Genomic DNA, 19,716 nt, shown 5'->3' with positions numbered 1-19,716 from the left:
CCAAGGTCTAGCTGGAAACACGAATGGAGCTCCCTTGAGCAATTCAGAACCCAGGGAGAGTGCAAATCTCACTGGAGATACCAGTGGACCATTAGCTATCAAGCATGGTGGTTAATACTGCTGATGATCAATTGGCATTTTCTCTTTGCCCCACTGTTTGGCCCTCCTAACTACCAATTTGAGCTGTCTTTATCTTCAAATCATAACAGCAAATGGCATCAACCTCATAAGCTTTCCCAGTCACATGTAAAGGTATCCGCTGTTCTAGCACAACAGCAACTATACACAGTCTTGCATGCATGTGGATGTAAAGAAGCTATGCAATTGATCTAAACATAGGCATCCTGCACAGGCCAGAGGCCACTGCGACTCATTTATCCAACCAGTGTCACCGACACCAGTCACTAGGGCTGTGAAAAAAGTGAAAACAGCCTTCCAAATGCCAAGAGACATTTGAATGTTAAATGCTGAGCCCAAACCCAGAACTCGACCAAACCCCCCGACCAGATGCCCAGACCAAAGCCCTAGCTTGGTAATGCTTGTTCTGCTACTTTCCAAAATAACCTTTGCCTCACTATAACCATTCTTAAGCATCGTCACAAATTTGAATCTCATCTCTCCAATTTTGTTTCTTCTGCTTGCTAGGCTGTGTGTTCTGGCACTGCTGTCACCTGTGGAAAGCTTCAGGGCAAGATGCCTATACTAACGATAAAAAAAAAAAAAAAAAAAACACTGTGGGCCGTAGTAGTGGGTGGCTCGCTTGCTGAAATAAAAGGGAGACCCGTGGCCTAATCGTGGTTTCATAAGTGGTGGAGGTGCTCTCCGGTCCCTCTGCCCTCTCATGCTTCCCCTAGAGTATTTCCCTGGAGCTCCGCTCAGGTTACCGCTTGTGTAAATATTATTCAACATTGCCTTCTTAATCTTCTACCACTATTTTTGTCATATTCAGTCTTCACACAGAACTAGACTTTACACGCCAAAACCAGTTCCGATTATGAGGCACACCGTAGTGGAGGGCTCCAGATTAATTTTGACCACCTGGGGTTCTTTAACATGCACTACAACGCAAGCACACAGGCATTTTTGCATTTCGCCTCCATCGAAATGTGGCCGTCGCGGCCGGGATTCGATCCCGCGATCTCAGTGCATGAAAATGACAAATAGACTCAAAATCAAGAAGAGGATTGTAAGCCTAGATAAGATACCAGTGAGGCAGATATGACACACAAATCTTTTGCAGGGTGGGGTAAAGTGAAGCTGTGAAGGCAAGAAAAAAGAATGCATTATTCCAATATATAGTTCTGTCATGAGTTCTGTAGGCTCCCACGTCCCAAATTTCCTGTAAAGCCTGCTACAAGGGAGTGAGGCTTATCAAGGAGAGCGCACCGCAGCAATAAAAGGTGTGCGTAATGCTTCTAAGGCTGTAGTTCCACTTTAACTTCAGCCTTCATGTAAGAAATTCTCATCGGAAATCCCTGCAGACAGTGCCTTACTACAATGAATGTGGCTTCAGGTGATGCCTTAAAAGCATACTTCAAAAACAGACTACAAACAATTTTGAACTTGTTGATGCGAACGCAGCATTTCTGTACAGATTATCCTGCATGATGCAAATAAAGTTCAATGCTTTAAAATGGGGAATGCAAAAACGCCCTGAAAAACGCCCTGAGCAACTTAAGCAATAAGGAGTAGGTACATGTCTTACCATCCTCGAGGTTGCGTATTGCTTTGCCCCGAACAGCATCCGACAACCGATTGGCTCGGCTCAGGTAGTCGAGAACAACAATGTTTGGCACAAAATCCAACATATTTTGTTCTCCACAGCCATGTGGCATCACCAGCAGCTGGTCCAAATTGTTCACGCTTGGGCCAAGAAGGTCACCTGCAAGTTCAATTTTGTGTTCACTGTTTAGTGGAAGGAGAACCAACTACTGACATATAGAATGGCAAGCATTTTATTATTTGTGCATAAAAGGCTACACTGTGTATGCACACAATTGCCCACAAGTAAATCCTGGACAAGGGTGAATTTTTCCTCAACTGCGAAGCTTTGTTACCGAGAAACTTGTGTGGGTTTCCTTTACAGCTTCGTGCTACACTGCCATAGACTCTGCCCCCAATGCAGATCGCTTTCAAGATACGGCCCGCGCGACCGCGCGTGGTGGCATAGTACGCAGTTGATGCCAGAGTACAACGCCGCGTGGGCACGCACTTTTTCCACGTCGCAGATCGCTTTCAAGATACAGTGCCCGCGTGGCCGCTGCCGGAGTTGGGTCCTATGCATCGGGTTCTATGGGAACTCCACCTTTGTGAACAGGAGTGTTCACAAAGGTGGAGCCGTCAGTGATATAACAAACTACCGACCGATATCTGTTCAGCCTATCTTGTCCAAAGTTTTTGAGAATGTCATTAATACACGGCTCAAGAGCTTTTTCACTAAATACCGCGTTGTGAATGATTCACAAAATGGCTTCCAGAAAGAAAAATCTACTGAAATGGCGTTATTGCAAATCAAAGATGAAATTCTTAGCAACATTGAAAACAGACGTTTTACAGTGGGTTTGTTTATTGATTTAAGGACAGCATTTGATTGTGTAAACCATAATATTCTATTGTCAAAGCTGCATGACTATGGTATATGTGGAGTCGCCCATGATCTCATAAATAATGATCTTTACAATAGAAAACAGTGTGTGAAAGTCGGTGATTTGTCATCTCCGACTACTGTGGTAAAACACACCCCGGGGTGCCTCAGGGGTCAATTCTGGGGCCCTTATTGTTTGTACTTTACATCAATGACTTATGTGATGTGCCTAATTCTCTGAAACTGGTCATGTATGCTGATGACACTAATATTTTCTTTTCAGCACCAACTTTAGCTCACTTAAACACAACGATAAACAATTACCTAATTAACCTTGAACAGTGGTTGAACTCTAACAGATTAAACTTAAATATTAAAAAAACGAAATACATTATTTTTAAACCGCTCAATAAGCAATGTGACTGAACTCACCCTAAACTTTCAAGGAATGCCCCTGCAGTGCGTTGCATCCGAAAAATTTTTAGGTGTTTGGTTCGAAGAAACAATATCTTGGAACATGCACGTTAATAAACTCACGATTGAATTAGGCAAAGCAGTTGGTTGCCTCTACAGACTAAGGGAATTAATTCCAATGAAACTAAAGAACTCAATATATTATGCTAATTTTTACTCGCGTCTTTCATATTGTACTTTAGTTTGGGGTACTACAACGACCACCACCTATAACAAACTGGAGCGGCTCCAAAAGAAGGTATTAAGAATCTTTGAGAACTTTAATGGACACCCGAGCCTATTACCCGCTGATCCCCTATTCATTAAACATAATATGTTCAAAGCGTCTAAGTTATATGATTATAAACTGTCTCTTTATATGTATAAAAATAAACTTCCACATGATACAGAACATTCCCCGTATGACTACAACATACGTAACAGGCTAGTACCAGTTGCGCGTACACGCACAAATTACGGTAGATCTAGGCTGGACCACTGCATACCAACACTATACAACCTCTTAAAAACGAGCATTAATTTCAGTGCCCCTGTCAGCACGTTTAAATCGGAGGTGCATGATTACCTGACGAAGCAATGATCTTTTTGTCTTTTCTTCTCCTGGCTGTTTCATTTCCTGCAGTATTTATGCATTCTGTGATAGTGTCCACCATGTATGCTATACATGTATCAAGCAAGTTTATTTCTTCTTCATAATGACTATGTATTGTTTATAATGATTGTTCATAATGATTGTATGTACGTACTGTGTACTGTATAATTGTTTGAATTTGTGAAATCCACTGCCTGTTGCTCTCTGTAGGCCCCTAGGTCCCGTCAAGCTGTCTGAGACAGCTTTTTGCCTGGGGACCCCCAACTTCTGTGTTGGAAATAAAGTGGATTCTATCTATCTATTCTATATGTATGCCAGGACCAGCTGAAAACGACGTAACAGCCGGGAAAACACAGCACCCGGGAACGTAACAGCGGGGTTCTGCTGTATAACTATACAGATGGCACATTATACCTGCAACAGCTGTTGCGCCAATAAAATCTTGATTACGTACAACCATACCTCAAGAATGAGAAGGAGAAATGAAGGGCTCAATTTTTGGTGTAGTTCCATGAAGCTGACAGAAAATGAAGCCAAGGAAAGCACTTTCCCCTATGCTTTCCTAGGCTTCATTGTCTGTTGGCACCACATCTCAAGAATGACACACAATAAAGACTAAATCATTCTATGAAAATCAAGGACAGTGTCCTGTCCTTGATATTTATTGTAAGCAAGGATATGTGTAGACAGTCATAAAATTCTCTTTTGTGCAGCAATTACTTGTGCAACCGGATGGTCACTCAAATCCTGGGAGGAATGACAGAATAACCCATTCTTGATATTTTCTTTATCTTTCATAAATGTATGTTGGCTAGCAGTAAAATGTACAAGCTGTGCTTCAATCACTTCTCTGATCTTACAGGCTTAGTCTAAACACACACCCATACAAGTGGGTCCCATAAATACCAAAGTCACTTGCCAATTGCAGAGATACTGATCCTCTCAGATCCAGGAACTGCATTCTTTGGAACAGGAATACTGATGTTGGCCACAGTGGGAGGAGCTGAAGGATTCCTTCTGTCAATTAGGATGGCCTTGTTGAAGTGCTGTTTTGAGCCTTCAGGCTGCAGCAGAATGGAGCAAGCAATTAAAAAAAAAAAAACTTTAGTCAGTGAACCTATGTCTCTTTAACAACCTGCACATTGTGCACATTCTCACCATCAACAATACACTGTGCATAAATAAATGTTAACATACACTGCATTGGTGCTTTGACTTATAGCCACCAGCCCTCATTGCACCAAAACTGATTCTGTGGTGCAAGCCTACCAATTTTTGCTATTTATATGTTTATTTTCTATTTATTTAAACATACATTACAGAGCACACATGAGCCATTGAGTAACAGGAGGGGTGGAGGGAATGATAAAAAACAATGCATCAGTACTGGACATTATAAACAGTTTACATATAAAAATATTAACAGTACAATAAGTACAGTATTATGTAATAAATTAAAACATTACAGAAGATATAAATACAGTAAACACAGTAAAATTCACTTTACCAGCAGTGCATGATAAACTTTTAACTTTAAATAATCCAAAATTGCAAAGCAGCTCTCTGCACTTGAAAACAATTGCGATATCCCGATACAAAGTATGCCGATATACTTATATGACCTTTCACCTTGTGTTTGGCGCAGGATAGCCACAGTTGCTTTTGTGCCAAAAAACCCGACACACACACACACACACACACACACACACACACACACACACACACACACACACACACACACACACACACTTATATGACCTTTCAGTACTGGCGTAATGTAGAATACTCTCGTGGCATCAGAGTCCAAAGTGCATGTGGACATGCTTATCGAATATTGATGCAGCTCACTACAGATCGCACTGCCACTCATAGTGCTCACTCATAGTGCTCCCTCATGATTATTGCTCATTATGGGCCCACAAGTGTAGGAGAGTACTTACACTTCACTGTCAACATTAATAAAACCTTCGAACAAAGTGCTTTCCTAGAGTGCGTAAAAATCAGTGTCATCAGCAGGAGATAGCACGGCACATATGGCTTTGTCCCCGACTCCACGAAAAAAACAATATTGATAAAGTATAGATGGAAATACATTGCTTAAAAACTACAGTGTTATACAATGTTCTCCAACAGAGCACTTATTTATGGCATCTGAATGTGCAATAAAAATCTTTGGACAGCCAATATTTCTAGATAGGCAAGTTTGAGTTAATGCAAGCATTTTGTGAACCACGCTAGTGAAAATACAGTATGCAAGGCCACTAGAAGCAAGGGGAAGCAAGGAAAATACTTGAACACCAAGAAGGCAATAAATGTATCCAGCAAACACATGGTGCACACCACATCTTAACAATACCTACCTGCCTTGCATACCATCAAGAAATACTCAAGTCAGTCATAACATTTGGCTACCCACAGAGTATCACATACCATCCCTGGTTTCAAAACACTCAGGCATAAAGTGTCTCTCATTAAAATGGCACATCTACTACAGTACTTTCCCAAAACCAACATTACTGGTAGGTCACACAATAGCCAATTCAGGTATGGTAACACAAAATGTAGCCTTTCTTGGTTTTTAACAGCAGACTTCACTTTCACTGTCTCTTCAATCCTGCTTCCCACCAATCCTATTTTCTTTCATAGACACAGACTTTAAAACAAAAGACACTCCACTATTACAAAACTTGTGCTTTTGTTATTAATAATGTAAAAAAAAAATACTACGTGGTATCACAGGTCATAAAAACTAATAATAAAAAATTACGTAAAAGCAAGGATGATTCTGTGAAGGAACGTCTGCCTGCCTTTCAAGTCATTTCAAGTGTCGAAGGCTGTAGCAGGCATTTACCTTGACAAGGAGTTTCTTCAGTATGGCATCACCAGCCAGACTTGAAGTAGCTGACACCCGAATGTCAATGTAGCCCAGCTTAAGAGGTGTGATCAGAAAAGACACAGGTACACCATCCTGAGCTGGCACCTGAGAAGTGACAGTAAAATTTATTAGGACTGCACAACTTGTGCAGGAAACACATTAGCCAAGTGTAAAAACTGTGCTAAGTTATAAAACATGCATGCACCCACACACATACGCACACGCACGCAGAGCAAGCCCTACAACACCGTAAAACTGGAGCAAAGCAGCTTACTAATCATTTTCCCAAAAGTGCAAGTAATGCCCACATAGATGCATTAAATTATTGCAACCACAGACACATAACAATACTGTCGCTGTGTAGTGAGAGTGAAGCTAGGAACACTACCAAAAAAGAATGAATAAAGATTTAAACTTTTAATGGGTGAACTAGTGTCCTGAAAACAAAGCAGCACTAAAGTGACAACACTAGCAGTCTTCAAGTCTAATATCGTACGGTGAAGTCCCACCCACATGTGTCACCCTACATTCCAGAGTGATTGCTGGTGCTCGCATAGATTTACGATTGTACAACACTATTCATGTTGCTCATACAATGATTAAATGTGCCGCTTTTGCTATAAAATTGGGAACACCGTTCAAGAAATTTTGGATACAGCAATAATATGATAACATAATTCTACAGTAATAACATGATAACATAATTCGGTGAAACTCAGTCATGGACAAAAAGTAAACATGTGTGGGAATGTCAAGCATGGAAAAGCTTGCAAGAAAACAAACTGCAGAAGTTGTCAGAATATAAAAGAAGTTGAAATGAACCAGCCTTTCTTCATGCGTGCTTTTTTATACAACTTGTGCTCTTTGAAAGCACAATTTTGACAGACTGTCTTTCTCTGTGTGTAGTGAACGTTTCATGCTGCTTCAACAATACATATAAAAATCAAATAATCAAACCAAGTTTTAGAAGTTTTTATGAGAAGTTTAAACCTGGAGATGTACAACACAATATGACCAAAACAGCACCAAAATTGCACTTACCGTAACTTTCTTGGAACGCCTGTCCTTTCCTTCTTCCCCTGTGACATCATTTGACAATGAACTGAAGACGAACTCTCCACGTTGATTCTCTAATGTCACTTCCGCCTAAAATGCATGTGCCAAGAGAAAGTCAGAAATTGCCAGCTCAACAATGCATGCAAGACCGTCAAGAAAAAAAAAAAAGAAAAAAACCTCACATAAATTATTCTGTCAAGTTATAGCATTGCGGGCTACAAAAGACAAAGCTTACCTCAACCGGCTTGTTGTTGTAATTGAAAACTACACATTGGATTGCCACAGACTCTCCACGAAGAACAGAGTATGGCAAACTGGCAGTGACAAAAAATGGCCGGAAGACAGTCACCTAGTATATAAAACATTCGCATTATCACAAAAAATAGAACATACATGCTTGTCAAAGAACAGCAAATTCAAGCACACAATTATTGGTAACAATAATCAATCTCTAACTAATACAATGCACTGAGCACAGGAAATTTTGAATGGTTCATTTCAGTAGTTACATGGATGAGCTTATATCCTATAATGCTTCTCTATCTTTCCATAGCCATTTGTTTCTTCCATAACAGTTTTTCTCACTCGCATTCAACAGATGCAAGAAAGTGCGAGGCACCCTCAATCTACATTTTTCCAAAAAGACCAGTAGAAGTTGAACAAAACTGAGGCAGTAATCGCCTGACATAATGCGCATCAATGATAGAGTAAAAAGTACAGTACAAGGAAATTAACTTAAAACTTGCCTGTGTATAGTGTGCTGTGTATTTATTAAATCTTTATGCAATCATACCATCTAAGTATTAAACTACATGCAATAGCAATTCTTTAAATACTATTCACTGCAAACTAGTGACATAATATAAAATCTTACTTTTGCTTGAGAGGGTGAAATACCAAGGCCAGTAAGGGAATCTAGTGCAAATGCACTGATTACCCATGATGTAATGGTGTCAGGGACAGTACTTGAAATAACAGCCCTACCATCAGGACTGTGATAAGAACAAGAAAAGGTCATGATCATTAGGCGTGTTTAAAGGACATCACAAATACATTTTATGATACAGCACACAACAGAAAATTCATTTCATTGTGGTCTTGGAACACAATTTCTTTTCAGTACTCAAGACAATTTTGAAATGACTGAAAATGCAATTCAAGACAAAAGTTGCCAGTGTAGAAATAAAAGCATGTATGTGTTTCATTTCATAGTTCAAGCATCTAGCACAAGCAAACCAAAACTTGAAGTGCACATGAAAGCCCATTTTTGCAGACCCAATTTTTATTACTGAACTTTTGTGTTGCACAGTATTTATTTCTACGTCAGCTTGCTAGGATGAGAATTACAAGCAAGAGCAAGTTCTGTATTCAAATAACATTGTAGACTACTCAAGTTTCTGCACGGAAGCCTCCGTGCTGTACCAATGTGAATTGCAGCCCCGACCACTACACTGAACATAGTACACTGAAAGGTCTAAATACAGCGCATCACAAAGTGTTTTAGAAATATAAACAAAGCAGCATAATGACGCACTTTTCAATTGTCACCCTTACTTCAACACCTACTTTCATATTCACATTGAACAGGAAACATCCAATTTCCCAATCATGACTGTTGCATCCTAATACAAAAACCTCAAACCACTGCACTCACTGCACCCAGGAACCACCTCCACAATAGCAAATAGTCAATGCAAGCCCAGTAGTGCACCAGAAAACAATGATGAAAATGGCAGCATCCTCCCAAGGTGAAAGATGCAATGCAAGCTGGGTTTGCGAATACCTGGCAGTGGCATTGGTCCAAAGCCAAGTTTCAGGGTACTGCTGCCGTAGCCTAATGCGACCAGGCACCTGAGGTGGTGCTTCAGGGAGCCCAGCCGGTGGAAGGACGGGATTGGTCAAGACATCTGTGTCTAGACGAATCACTTGCTTCCTCGCATAGACTGCCCGGAGTGTCCAGAGGGAGCAAATGGAAGGACGGACAAGGGCATGCAAAAGAGGTAGAAAAAAAGAGGAAAGACGAGAGAACAAGAGGGAAAACAGAGGCACTGAGTAAGCATCCCACCCAAAAAAAAAAAAGAGAAAGAAAACCATGAAGCTCTATGACATGGCACACTACTCTCACACATGCCAAAAAAAAATATATGTTATCAGCCTTGTTAACACAAATTGCTGAATTTTACTTTTATTTATAGAAACAAAATGCTTCCAGAGTATCTTTTAGTGGGGTGCTTGATAATTACCTACTATACGTAAACATCACAAATAGAAGTTATGAATAGCCGTAATACCTGGTTTCATATACAGGGTGTCCCAGCTATCATGCAGCACGATTTAAAAAAAGAGGAACAGCGTTACGCGAAGCAAACCTAGTGCGTATTGTTTCCAGTACAGTGGAGTAGCCACCAGTAAATTTTTCGTTACTGAGATTTAATTAGGTGATTGTAATTAATTATCTAACTCGAGAAGTACTGTCCTAATTATCAAAGTGTCAATGAGAAAGTTGTAGAGCAACATGAAAAACTCCCAATACAGCTCTGTTGCTCAATACGTGCTACATAAATGCGTTTTTCCGAGTGTGAAAGAAGCCCCCGAATACACGCAACATTGCCGCGCGACTGGCCGCTCGAGGCACTTTGCGTGTATTCGTGGGCTTCTTTCATGCTTGGAAAAACACTTATGTAGCACGTATTGAGCAACGGAAAGCTGTATTGGGAGTTTTTCAAGTTGCTCTACAACTTTCTCATTGACACTTTGATAATTAGGACAGTACTTCCCAAGTTAGATAATTAATTACAATTAATTAAATCTCAGTAACGAAAAAAATACTGGCGGCTACTCCACTGTACTGGAAACAATACGCACTAGGTTTGCTTCGCGTAACGCCGTTCCTCTTTTTTTAAATCGTGCTGCGTGATAGCTGGGACACCCTGTATACACTTTCAAATGTCATGGAAATTGAAGTCCAGAGATGGATAATTTTATAATGATGTTTACAATACTTGACTATTAGCCAGAAAAATATAGCAACCAATACAGGCAAACCATATTAAGCTTAAAACATTTATCCTCAAGTGCTGCTTCCCTATAATAAAAAAAAAATTGCAAAATCTTTTGCTTGCAAAGGCTAAGCAATGCTGCTCCTTTGCTCCTACAAATACAGTGACTCCATGTATAGCTAGTGCAGTTAAACCTCGATATAACAAAGTCTAAACTGTAGGTACTTCATTACATCAAAATTTTATGTCAGAATAATGTATATCTAGGGTTCAGTGTTCCCGATTTTTACATTCCCAAAACTCGACTTACTTTTTCGGTTGTTTTTTTCATCGAGAGCTTTTTTTCTCAGTGGATAATTTTTCACGCCATGCAATCAGTTTGATTTGGTGAATATCTGGTTCACTAATTTTGGGGATGTTGAAATGTGCTGTATGACCACAGATCCCATTATTAAAAGGAAAATGAGACATCCATCCAGTTGTAGCAATTGCTACTAAAGAAACCCATACGGGTTCTTCAGAAGAAAAAGCCTCACAGTTGAAGAAAAATTCGTCCTCGTCCGGGACTCGAAACCGGGACCACCACCTTTCCAGGGCAGTTGCTCTACCATCTGAGCTAACCAGACGGCTAGCAGATGGCAGGGCGAAGTAGAATTTATCAACAACTCAAAGCAAAGGCAAGTGCGACGTAATAGTTCAGCGGAAACCCGCTAGGTGGAGAGAAGTAATTAAAGGGAAAATGAGACATCCACCCAGTCGTAGCAATTGCTTGAAAGGAAACCCATACGGGTTCCTCGAAAGAACAACCAATATTTCCACCTAGCGGGTTTCCGCTGAACTATTACATGAAACACTTGCCTTTGGTTCGAGTTGTTGATAAATTTGACTTTGCCCTGCCATCTGCTAGCTGCCTGGTTAGCTCAGATGGTAGAGCGGCAGCCCCGGAAAGGCGGTGGTCCCGGGTTGGAGTCCCGGACCAGGACGAATTTTTCTTCAACTGCGAGGCTTTTTCTTTCGAGGAACCTGTATGATTTTCCTTTGTAGCAACTGCTACGACTGGGTGGATGTCTAATTTTCCCTTTAATTACTTCTCTCCACCTAGCGGCTTTCCGCTGAATTATTTATTACATCAGATCCTACTATTCAACACTGTACCTACGTCCAATACACAGAATAACGAAGTTTTTGGGAAGCAGTCTAGCAAAGGCACAATGCCATGCAGCGATGTGACTATGCGGTAATTAAGAGTGAGTGCATTTGATATTCGAACACAAATAGAAAAGACTATTTGTAACATTACGTGGGTACAGACCTTAGCAAATATTTCATAAAAAATTATTAGGTAGATACAACCTCACGTTGGCATCAGTGAACTTGCCCGGTTCATCCACCACAGTGGTTGCAGCATGTAGACTGCAAAGATGCTGGCTCTACATAGCCCCCTTCCCACTTTTCATTTTCACAGCAGCGGCAGGCGAAATGCCCACAAATTAAAAAAAATGATTCTTTGGCCGGCAGGCTGACGCACGACCTTGACATCGTCTTGCACCTTGCATCAAAGCGCGTGTAGGCTCGCAGCTGCACATGATCACTGTCTCAACTCTCTGGTAAATTTTCTTTCACTGACCCTTTTAAATTTAAAGCAACTTCTAGAAAAAAGATCCTGCGCACCTTTTTCAGTTTGAACTGAAAACACTGAACACTGCATATATCTTGTACAAGGAATGCACCCCGTGTAAAGGTCACACCCCTAAATTTGGATCTGCATAACTAAGGAAAAATTATTACAAAATTATCCGTACACAAGTCGCACCACTGCACACAGCATATGCTGCACTATCTGTGCGGGGTAATGCTGTGGTGCATGGAGGCAAATCAATCTCCTCTTCGTTGTTTCCACAGTTGATAATCTGTTGGCAGGAATTGAGCAGACTTAAGCTTTGGTGTCATTCCGAAATTCATTTTCCAGTGTCCCACGACTTGTCCTATCGCGCCCACCACCTGCGCCGCTTTTCATAAGACAGTATGTGGTGCTGCTCACAGTCCTTAGCGCATGCACGCAGAGTTTATGCACTTTGTGCGTATGCACATATGTGCTATTCTGCGGAGTAAGCTTTCGTCACTCCTAGAGCGTACTAGAATATCAGTCACTTCTGCAATGTGGCAAAGATAAGTGCATGTTGTTGACTGCAACATTCAGCCCACAAATGGCATAAAAAGCTCAGTCACTTTTATTTATATTTTTGAATCATGTAACCTTACACACAGCGCGACATTCGAGGGCGGTTTCATTTTAACATCATTTATAGGCGCAGTGATCGGTCGCCTCTTCATATCGCATGGTAGATCGGTCGCCTCTTCAGTTTCCGCAGGTGAATGATAAAGGCAAGCTCGTTGACTAAGCATTGGCAAAGATCACATGCCAGCATGCCACTATTTAGCCTGTTGCACTGTGCATGCACTAACGTGCAGTGTACGTATGCCACTTGCCAAAGGCAGCACCTGCCACAGTACACCACCCTGAGCACTGCGCTTCGTACATACCGTACACGTTTAAACAATGAGCATTCTTCACTTCCACGCCACCTCTAACCTGCACTACCCTTTTGTCTGGGACAAGTCGCAGCAGCCAGGACAGGCTGAGTGCTATAGACAAAAACACACCTTTAAAGTTTTGCGTGAACAGACTAATTTCCATCGCGCAACCATATGTGCAGCGCAATGTCCGAGGATAGCTTTACCTAATAACACTATTGTGGTGCGCCTGAACAGCAGCATGTAATTCAGCCATTTGGCCAGTGGCACCTGCCGTACAGTTTTCATTGTACACCTCAATCTTCCTTCGCGGCACCAGTGAAATTTGGCTGCACTGAAATAATGCACACACACATTTTGCTACCTCGAGGCTAAAATACATGACGTTTTTAGGCATCAAGTTAAAAAAGTACATTATTTGTTACATTGAAGTTCGTTACGTCGAGGTTTAACTGCATTATTTGTCATCTATGACTTGATACTTTCTTGCAAGCATTGTCAAGAAAATATTTCATACACCTATTAAGATAACCCCATGACTTCACAGAACTCCATAATCTGCAACCTCCCCAGAAGACTCTGGTCTTACCGCAAGACACTGACCCTGCAAATGCTGGGCAGCAGAAAACAGGCTAAGAGAAATTATACAACTAATGAACTTGGCCTTTTCCAAGATTAAGTGGTCATATTCTTCCATAAAATAAAACAGTTTCATTCAAAATAAACAAATTTAACGCTGGAATTCTTGTGCTTTTAATGCAGCCGTAACTACCAAACTGCACAGCAAAGTGCAAGAAATTTGCAAATGCATTTTGAAAAGTTAGCTGTTGGGCGAGTTGGTACTAGTTCATATATATATATATATATATATATATATATATATATATATATAAAGCATGAAAAGAGGTGAATAGAGGAAAAAGAATGGGACGAAAGCACTTGTCATATTATCTTTCTCATACTGGTTGCTTTCTGTGCTTGTTTTTTTGTTATATTTAGAAGAGCTTGTGTTAAAGAAACAGCAGTGAGAAAAGCAACAGCAAAGAAAGTGAACCAGCAGTGCAAGACTCAGCTAGTGGAGCAGCCCCAAAGCAGTGGTTTCATAGTTCACACATCACTACCAATAGGTTCAGAAGCATGGGTGACATGCGTAGCACAAACAAATGTAATAACCAAAGCTAATCCAATATTAGTGGCAATTAAAGCAAAAGAGTTAATAATACAATAAGTATCCTAAGGTGCAGATCTCAACTAGTACAAGCCCGACAATGATCACTACGTACAGTTGACTTTGTTTATGCAAACTCAGTGAGATGATAAATCTGGCACTATCATAGACTATATGATTAAATGAATGATTACCTTGAAAACATCCATCAAACCATCAATATAGTCACCTAAAATGGTTCTAATTGGCACAAAGATGTGCTCAAAAATTGACATTGTACAAATCATCATATCCAAGATTTGTGCACTTTCGAGTGCACTGTAAACATTCTTTAAGCAGGTTAAAAAGTGGATCTCCAGGAAATATCCAGTTACCATATATTTAGCAGCTATCAAAACAACTAAGACTGCACACAGAAGCCAGCAGATGGTCTAGCAGAATTTTCTATAAACTAAGGGGGAGACACTAAAAAGCAGACAGGTCCTGTCACCTACACAACACATATCTGTCAGCTTCTATGGCACTGAGCACTTTGAATTTGGTTCATAACCCATCTCTGCCATACTTTCAGTTCATAGACTTAGCAAGCTCTCATTACAACTGATGTTTGGCATAAGGCCAAGATACAAGCTTTTTCCTGCACAGATTGTGCAAGCACTCATTGAAATCTTTGCGCACAAGTGAATTAAGTGAACACCTAGTTTATCTTCATTAAACGGAAGTCAACTGTAACATTACATGACATTATTATAACATTTAGAAAAACTCCCAATCATCAAAAAGATAACTTTTCAAGGTTATGTAACATGGCGTTGGTTTTGCACCCTACCCCTGCACAATCGTACACCATGACAGGGGCACCATGGTGTTCACAGAAGTGTTTGGTGACTAAGGGGGCAAAGGTGCCGGGGAGCGTGCACTTGCAACCAAGCGAGCCAAATGGCCAGGTATCTGCAGAATCATTCTACTTTGCTCCCGCCTCCAAACTTCTGATGCCACTGTACTATGAGCTAGGCTAGCTAGCGAGTTTAACCAGTGTTGCCAATGAAACCCACACCTACATGGTGCTAAGAGGAACAGTTGATGCTTTGCAAGTTTTTCTCCTTACTCCCCAAGTTCTACGAATAGTAAGAACAATCATACTTTTTTACTTATGGCGCTACAAGAAAAGTTAATTCTTAGCAATTTCAGTATGGTTACTCCAAGTAGCAAGAAGATGGGCAACACCAGAAATAACCATGATACTATCCTGAATGCAGACTGTAACCAAGGTATGTCTTCATTATGAGTGGTGGCATTGTGGAGAGCTAAAGATCATTTTTCAGCATTCTCAGAATGAGAGGTCTCATATTTAGAATTATTCAACTCAGTTGTAGAACCTCACTCACCAGGACTTCTTTAACAAACACCAAAATTCCTGTGCACAGATACAGTAGACTTCCATTAATTCGATTTTTCGTTTAACGTGATCCCTACCGAAGTTCCCGGCCGGCGCCCATACATGTGTCTATGGGCCCATACTTCTGTTATTTCGATCATAAGATTGGCCTTCGCCGAATAACTTAAGATTGACTAATTATCTTCACCGTAATACAGCCGTATTATGCGGTGAAGCATACCAAGAATGCAAAGGGGCAACTGTTATGGGACATAGTATGCGTTTCCTAATTATACAGGCGCACACGCGCTGTCTCCGGTAACAGTACAAGCACCTAGAAGCCTAATAAGCATACTGGCAGCCATTCAGAGCCGTTTCTGACGTTGCTATTCTGGCTCCCCTCACCTAGGAGATGGCCGAGATGCCTTGCATCTCGGCAGCTCTCTCGGCCAGCTGGGTCCGAAAGTCAAGGGACGTTTCAAGCCAACGAAAGAGCAGGGGTCTACCAAAATCTCTAAAGACCAGCCAATAAACTTATTAGTTATCTGGGTGCTCATACTGTGACTGGAGACTGCGCATGTGTGTGTGTAAATTAAGTAACATGTGTTATGTCCCGTAACAGTGACACCTTTCCCCCGCTTTGTATGCTTCGGCGCATAACAACTGTATTGCGGCGAAGGTAACTTTAAAGGTGAATACTGCCAAGTGAATCAACGGCATGTTTCGGCATTCTTTTTTTACGTGATAGCGTTAAGGGCCCCATGTTGCAAAAAAGTCAGCGTTGGCGTCGATGTCGGCGTCGATGTTGGCGTGGGCTCGCCGGCGTCAGTGGCAGAAATAATCATTTCCAACCACATCAACCCAAACCACCCCGACCAGGCAGGCCCTTCGCATGGCACAAAGCGTTAGGGAACAAAATTTAATTTCTCAAAGTAAAATCCGTCAAAACTTAATTTAAATCTGTCAGAATGTACGACTAAACCCCAACCTACAGACGTGATAGCATCGGATTGTAATTTGAATATACGAGAAAAAAGCCTGATAAGCAGCCAGAGATCTTTGAATGCTATCACGTTCCACTCTTAAAAGCAAAGTTTTTCTGCCTTTTGTTTATTTTGACCCGCGGGAGAATTCAACCAGTTTCGTATTAATGGAAGTCGACTGCATTTCTGCTTGCCCTTCCGATCAGAATGCAGTCTCCACATCTGGGAAGTTTTAACTGGCTACCCCTGGTTTGCACAGGGAGCTCAAAATGAACTGATGTGATTTGTTGCAGTCCTTAAATGGAAGTCCTTAACATCATTACACAATCACTACTAGAAAAACTATATCAAAGGCACAAGCATAAAACGTGGCATGCACAGAGTGCACACAGTCAAACAGCTTGAAAATAGATGCTGCTGCAAGAAGCACATGTGGTAGCGCACTGTCAAGTGTGTCACAAATGTTCATCTTTAAACAATACTATCTGTACTATGCCACAAGTAAATGCAAAAGCAGTGTCATGTGAACAGAGTGCAGAAATCAAAGCAAAAGCTTCTGCATGTCTGCTGTTTTTATTATGCACAAAGTAAAGCCCTTCAGCCAAACAAACTTGCATGCAATCAAACTGGTAGTGTGTGTTAGGTTTATTTTGAATAGGGGAGCACAAGTTTGCTGGCATTTCCATTGATATGTTTACTATAATCATAATTCCTAGAATATAGCATTTCTTTTTTTCACCATGCCCAATAACACTGAAGCAGAGGTGGAGCTTGAATCCAAAGCACAAAAAAACAACAGAATTACAATGTCTGTGCAAACATGAATTTACTATACATAAATTCAGAACCGAGCTGTCCAAAGTAATTTCATATAAAGTAAAGTATGCTCAGCCAGATAAATTGCTGATACCCATCATGACTGCGTTTATAACCATCAACTTGTGTTGTAACTTGACTAGCAGGCACCCAGTGCAACCACTTGAACTGCTATTAGTATCTGATAAGCAATGGTCTCAGTTCCAGAAAAAGTAGTCCCGACATTCAATTAATGTTTTTTTCCTTTAATGAATACCTGTTTATTAATTACGGCATGGAGCTGCATCCACAAACCTTCCGAGAGCCCTTTGGTTCCAGAAATGAAAGCGTGATACAAGATTCTGTGCATTTCTTTCCTTTAAAGCTATAGGGATGTATTCTACCGGTGCTAACATATGGGGCAGAAACTTGGAGGTTAACAAAGAAGCTCGAGAACAAGTTAAGAACCGCAAAGAGCGATGGAACGAAAAATGTTAGGCCTAACGTTAAGAGACAGGAAAAGAGCGGGTGTGGATCAGAGAACAAACAGGGATAGCCAATATTCTAGTTGACATTAAGCGAAAAAAGTGGAGCTGGGCAGGCCATGTAATGCGTAGGGTGGATAACCGGTGGACCATTAGAGTTTAAGAATGGATACCAAGTGAAGGGAAGCGCAGTCGAGGACGGCAGAAAACTAGGTGGAGTGATGAAGTTAGGAAATTCGCAGGCGCAAGTTGGAATCAGCTAGCGCAAGACAGGGGTAATTGGAGATCGCAGGGAGAGGCCTTCATCCTGCAGTGGACATAAATATAGGCTGATGATGATGATGATGGAGTAGTGTCCCTCAGACAACTAACTGTGGCCCTCACTTTAGTACAATGTGTAGTATACACACTCTTCTACGAATTTCAAAGCCAGGCTACTTAAAGCTGATACAGCACTGAAAGTTCTGCACTCAATAAAGGCATTATAATGCAGTTGCAAACTGTTTTAAGTACAGCAAATGGCTTTACAGACATTATTTTGTATACCACAACACAACTGCAGTTTGTCACCAAGCATGTCTGCAAGGCTGAAATGGCTTTTAGAAGGATCAATAGGCCAAGCATGCCAGAAGCAAAAGCCTACCCTGTTAAGGTGTTATTCCACAGCCAAGTCTCGGGAAAGAAGCGTCGCAGTCGTTGCTTTCCCTCGTTACGACCTGCCGATCCCCCAGCATATGCAGAGTCTTCGAGCTCAAAGTCGCCACCAAATCCAGAACGATAGTAGACTGAGGGATTGGCAATTATGGCAAGGAGGACAAAAAATTAAGGGTCAACAACCATAAATACGAGTGGGCACTAGTAAGTGCTCCAGGACGTTCAAGGACTATGGTAAGAAATCTGCACTATAAAAAGGCAGAAAAAGCCACTAGCAATTTTACATTTTCTCTGCTTTTCTAATAGAAATTTGTTTCCTTCAATTAAAAGCACTCCCTGATCAAGGGGAGTGTGACTACCACTAGATCAAGTCTTTTCTGCAAGAATAAAAAGTTAGATAACACCCACTGATTTTTCAGTAAAACAGTGAATGGAACTGACCAACTAGCCCAAACAGTCACTGCACTGTGAGTAAAACATTTAATTCCAAATGTTAACAATGGTTTCATGCATGCAAAATAAAAAAATTAGATTTTATTGTCCCTTCTTATTCTACATTCCAAACAGAACTACTTCACATAGCTATGACAAGGGATGTACTTTGAGATACTAGAAATGTTCCCATTAAACCTGGACATTAACATTTTCTATCTAAATAATCAAGCAAAAACAATGGTAATTTATGTATACACCCTCACAGCATATTAATATGCATTCATAGAATTGCTCAACATTTTGAACATGCTAAAAGCAGCCATCCGACTCACTGGCATCGTCAAACTCGTACACAAGGCCATTTGTAAGCACAGCCATGCCTGCATCCTGCATAGATTAGAAGTGAACAACAAAACACAAATTATCTGCAAGAGACTTTTCAAATGTTTTGCAAGAAAATAATTTACCATATATTTGAAGTTCTAAGCATTTTTACCTTTATTGCATGAAAAAATAAAAAGCAGCAAAGGTCCACACTGTTTTCCTCAGAAAAAAACAAGGTTAGGTACAACAGCAACTCACAATCAAGCAAACGTTTAGATTCTTTTGTGTGCAGAAATAATAGCATCCACTCACTTTGGGTCTACTATTTCTAAATCTCATACTATGGAAAAATTTATACTAGAGCAAACACTACCACTGT

General features: G+C 40.8%; 1 protein-coding gene across 3 annotated transcripts in view; it reads right to left on the bottom strand.

Moving 5' to 3' along the window:
- LOC119435435 (CD109 antigen-like) overlaps positions 1-19,716 on the bottom strand; it is a 126,537-nt gene that overhangs the window by 30,625 nt on the left and 76,196 nt on the right. For 2 of the 3 annotated variants that reach the window (XM_037702296.2, XM_037702306.2), the window contains 8 exons: positions 19,346-19,400; positions 9,365-9,524; positions 8,456-8,573; positions 7,817-7,930; positions 7,567-7,671; positions 6,502-6,630; positions 4,570-4,714; positions 1,706-1,882 (listed from right to left, as the gene is read on the bottom strand). In XM_037702296.2, the coding sequence (XP_037558224.1) occupies positions 1,706-1,882; positions 4,570-4,714; positions 6,502-6,630; positions 7,567-7,671; positions 7,817-7,930; positions 8,456-8,573; positions 9,365-9,524; positions 19,346-19,400 (1,003 nt within the window). Of the gene's footprint in view, positions 1-1,705; positions 1,883-4,569; positions 4,715-6,501; positions 6,631-7,566; positions 7,672-7,816; positions 7,931-8,455; positions 8,574-9,364; positions 9,525-18,567; positions 18,710-19,345; positions 19,401-19,716 lie in introns of all 3 variants that reach the window. The other variant, XM_049672657.1, reaches the window with a different exon arrangement.

The sequence above is a fragment of the Dermacentor silvarum genome, chromosome 1, assembly GCF_013339745.2.
Source record: "Dermacentor silvarum isolate Dsil-2018 chromosome 1, BIME_Dsil_1.4, whole genome shotgun sequence".
NCBI classification, from domain to species: Eukaryota; Metazoa; Arthropoda; class Arachnida; order Ixodida; family Ixodidae; genus Dermacentor; species Dermacentor silvarum.
Note: the sequence above shows the minus strand (reverse complement) of the source record. Positions and strands in the feature narration are given on the sequence as shown.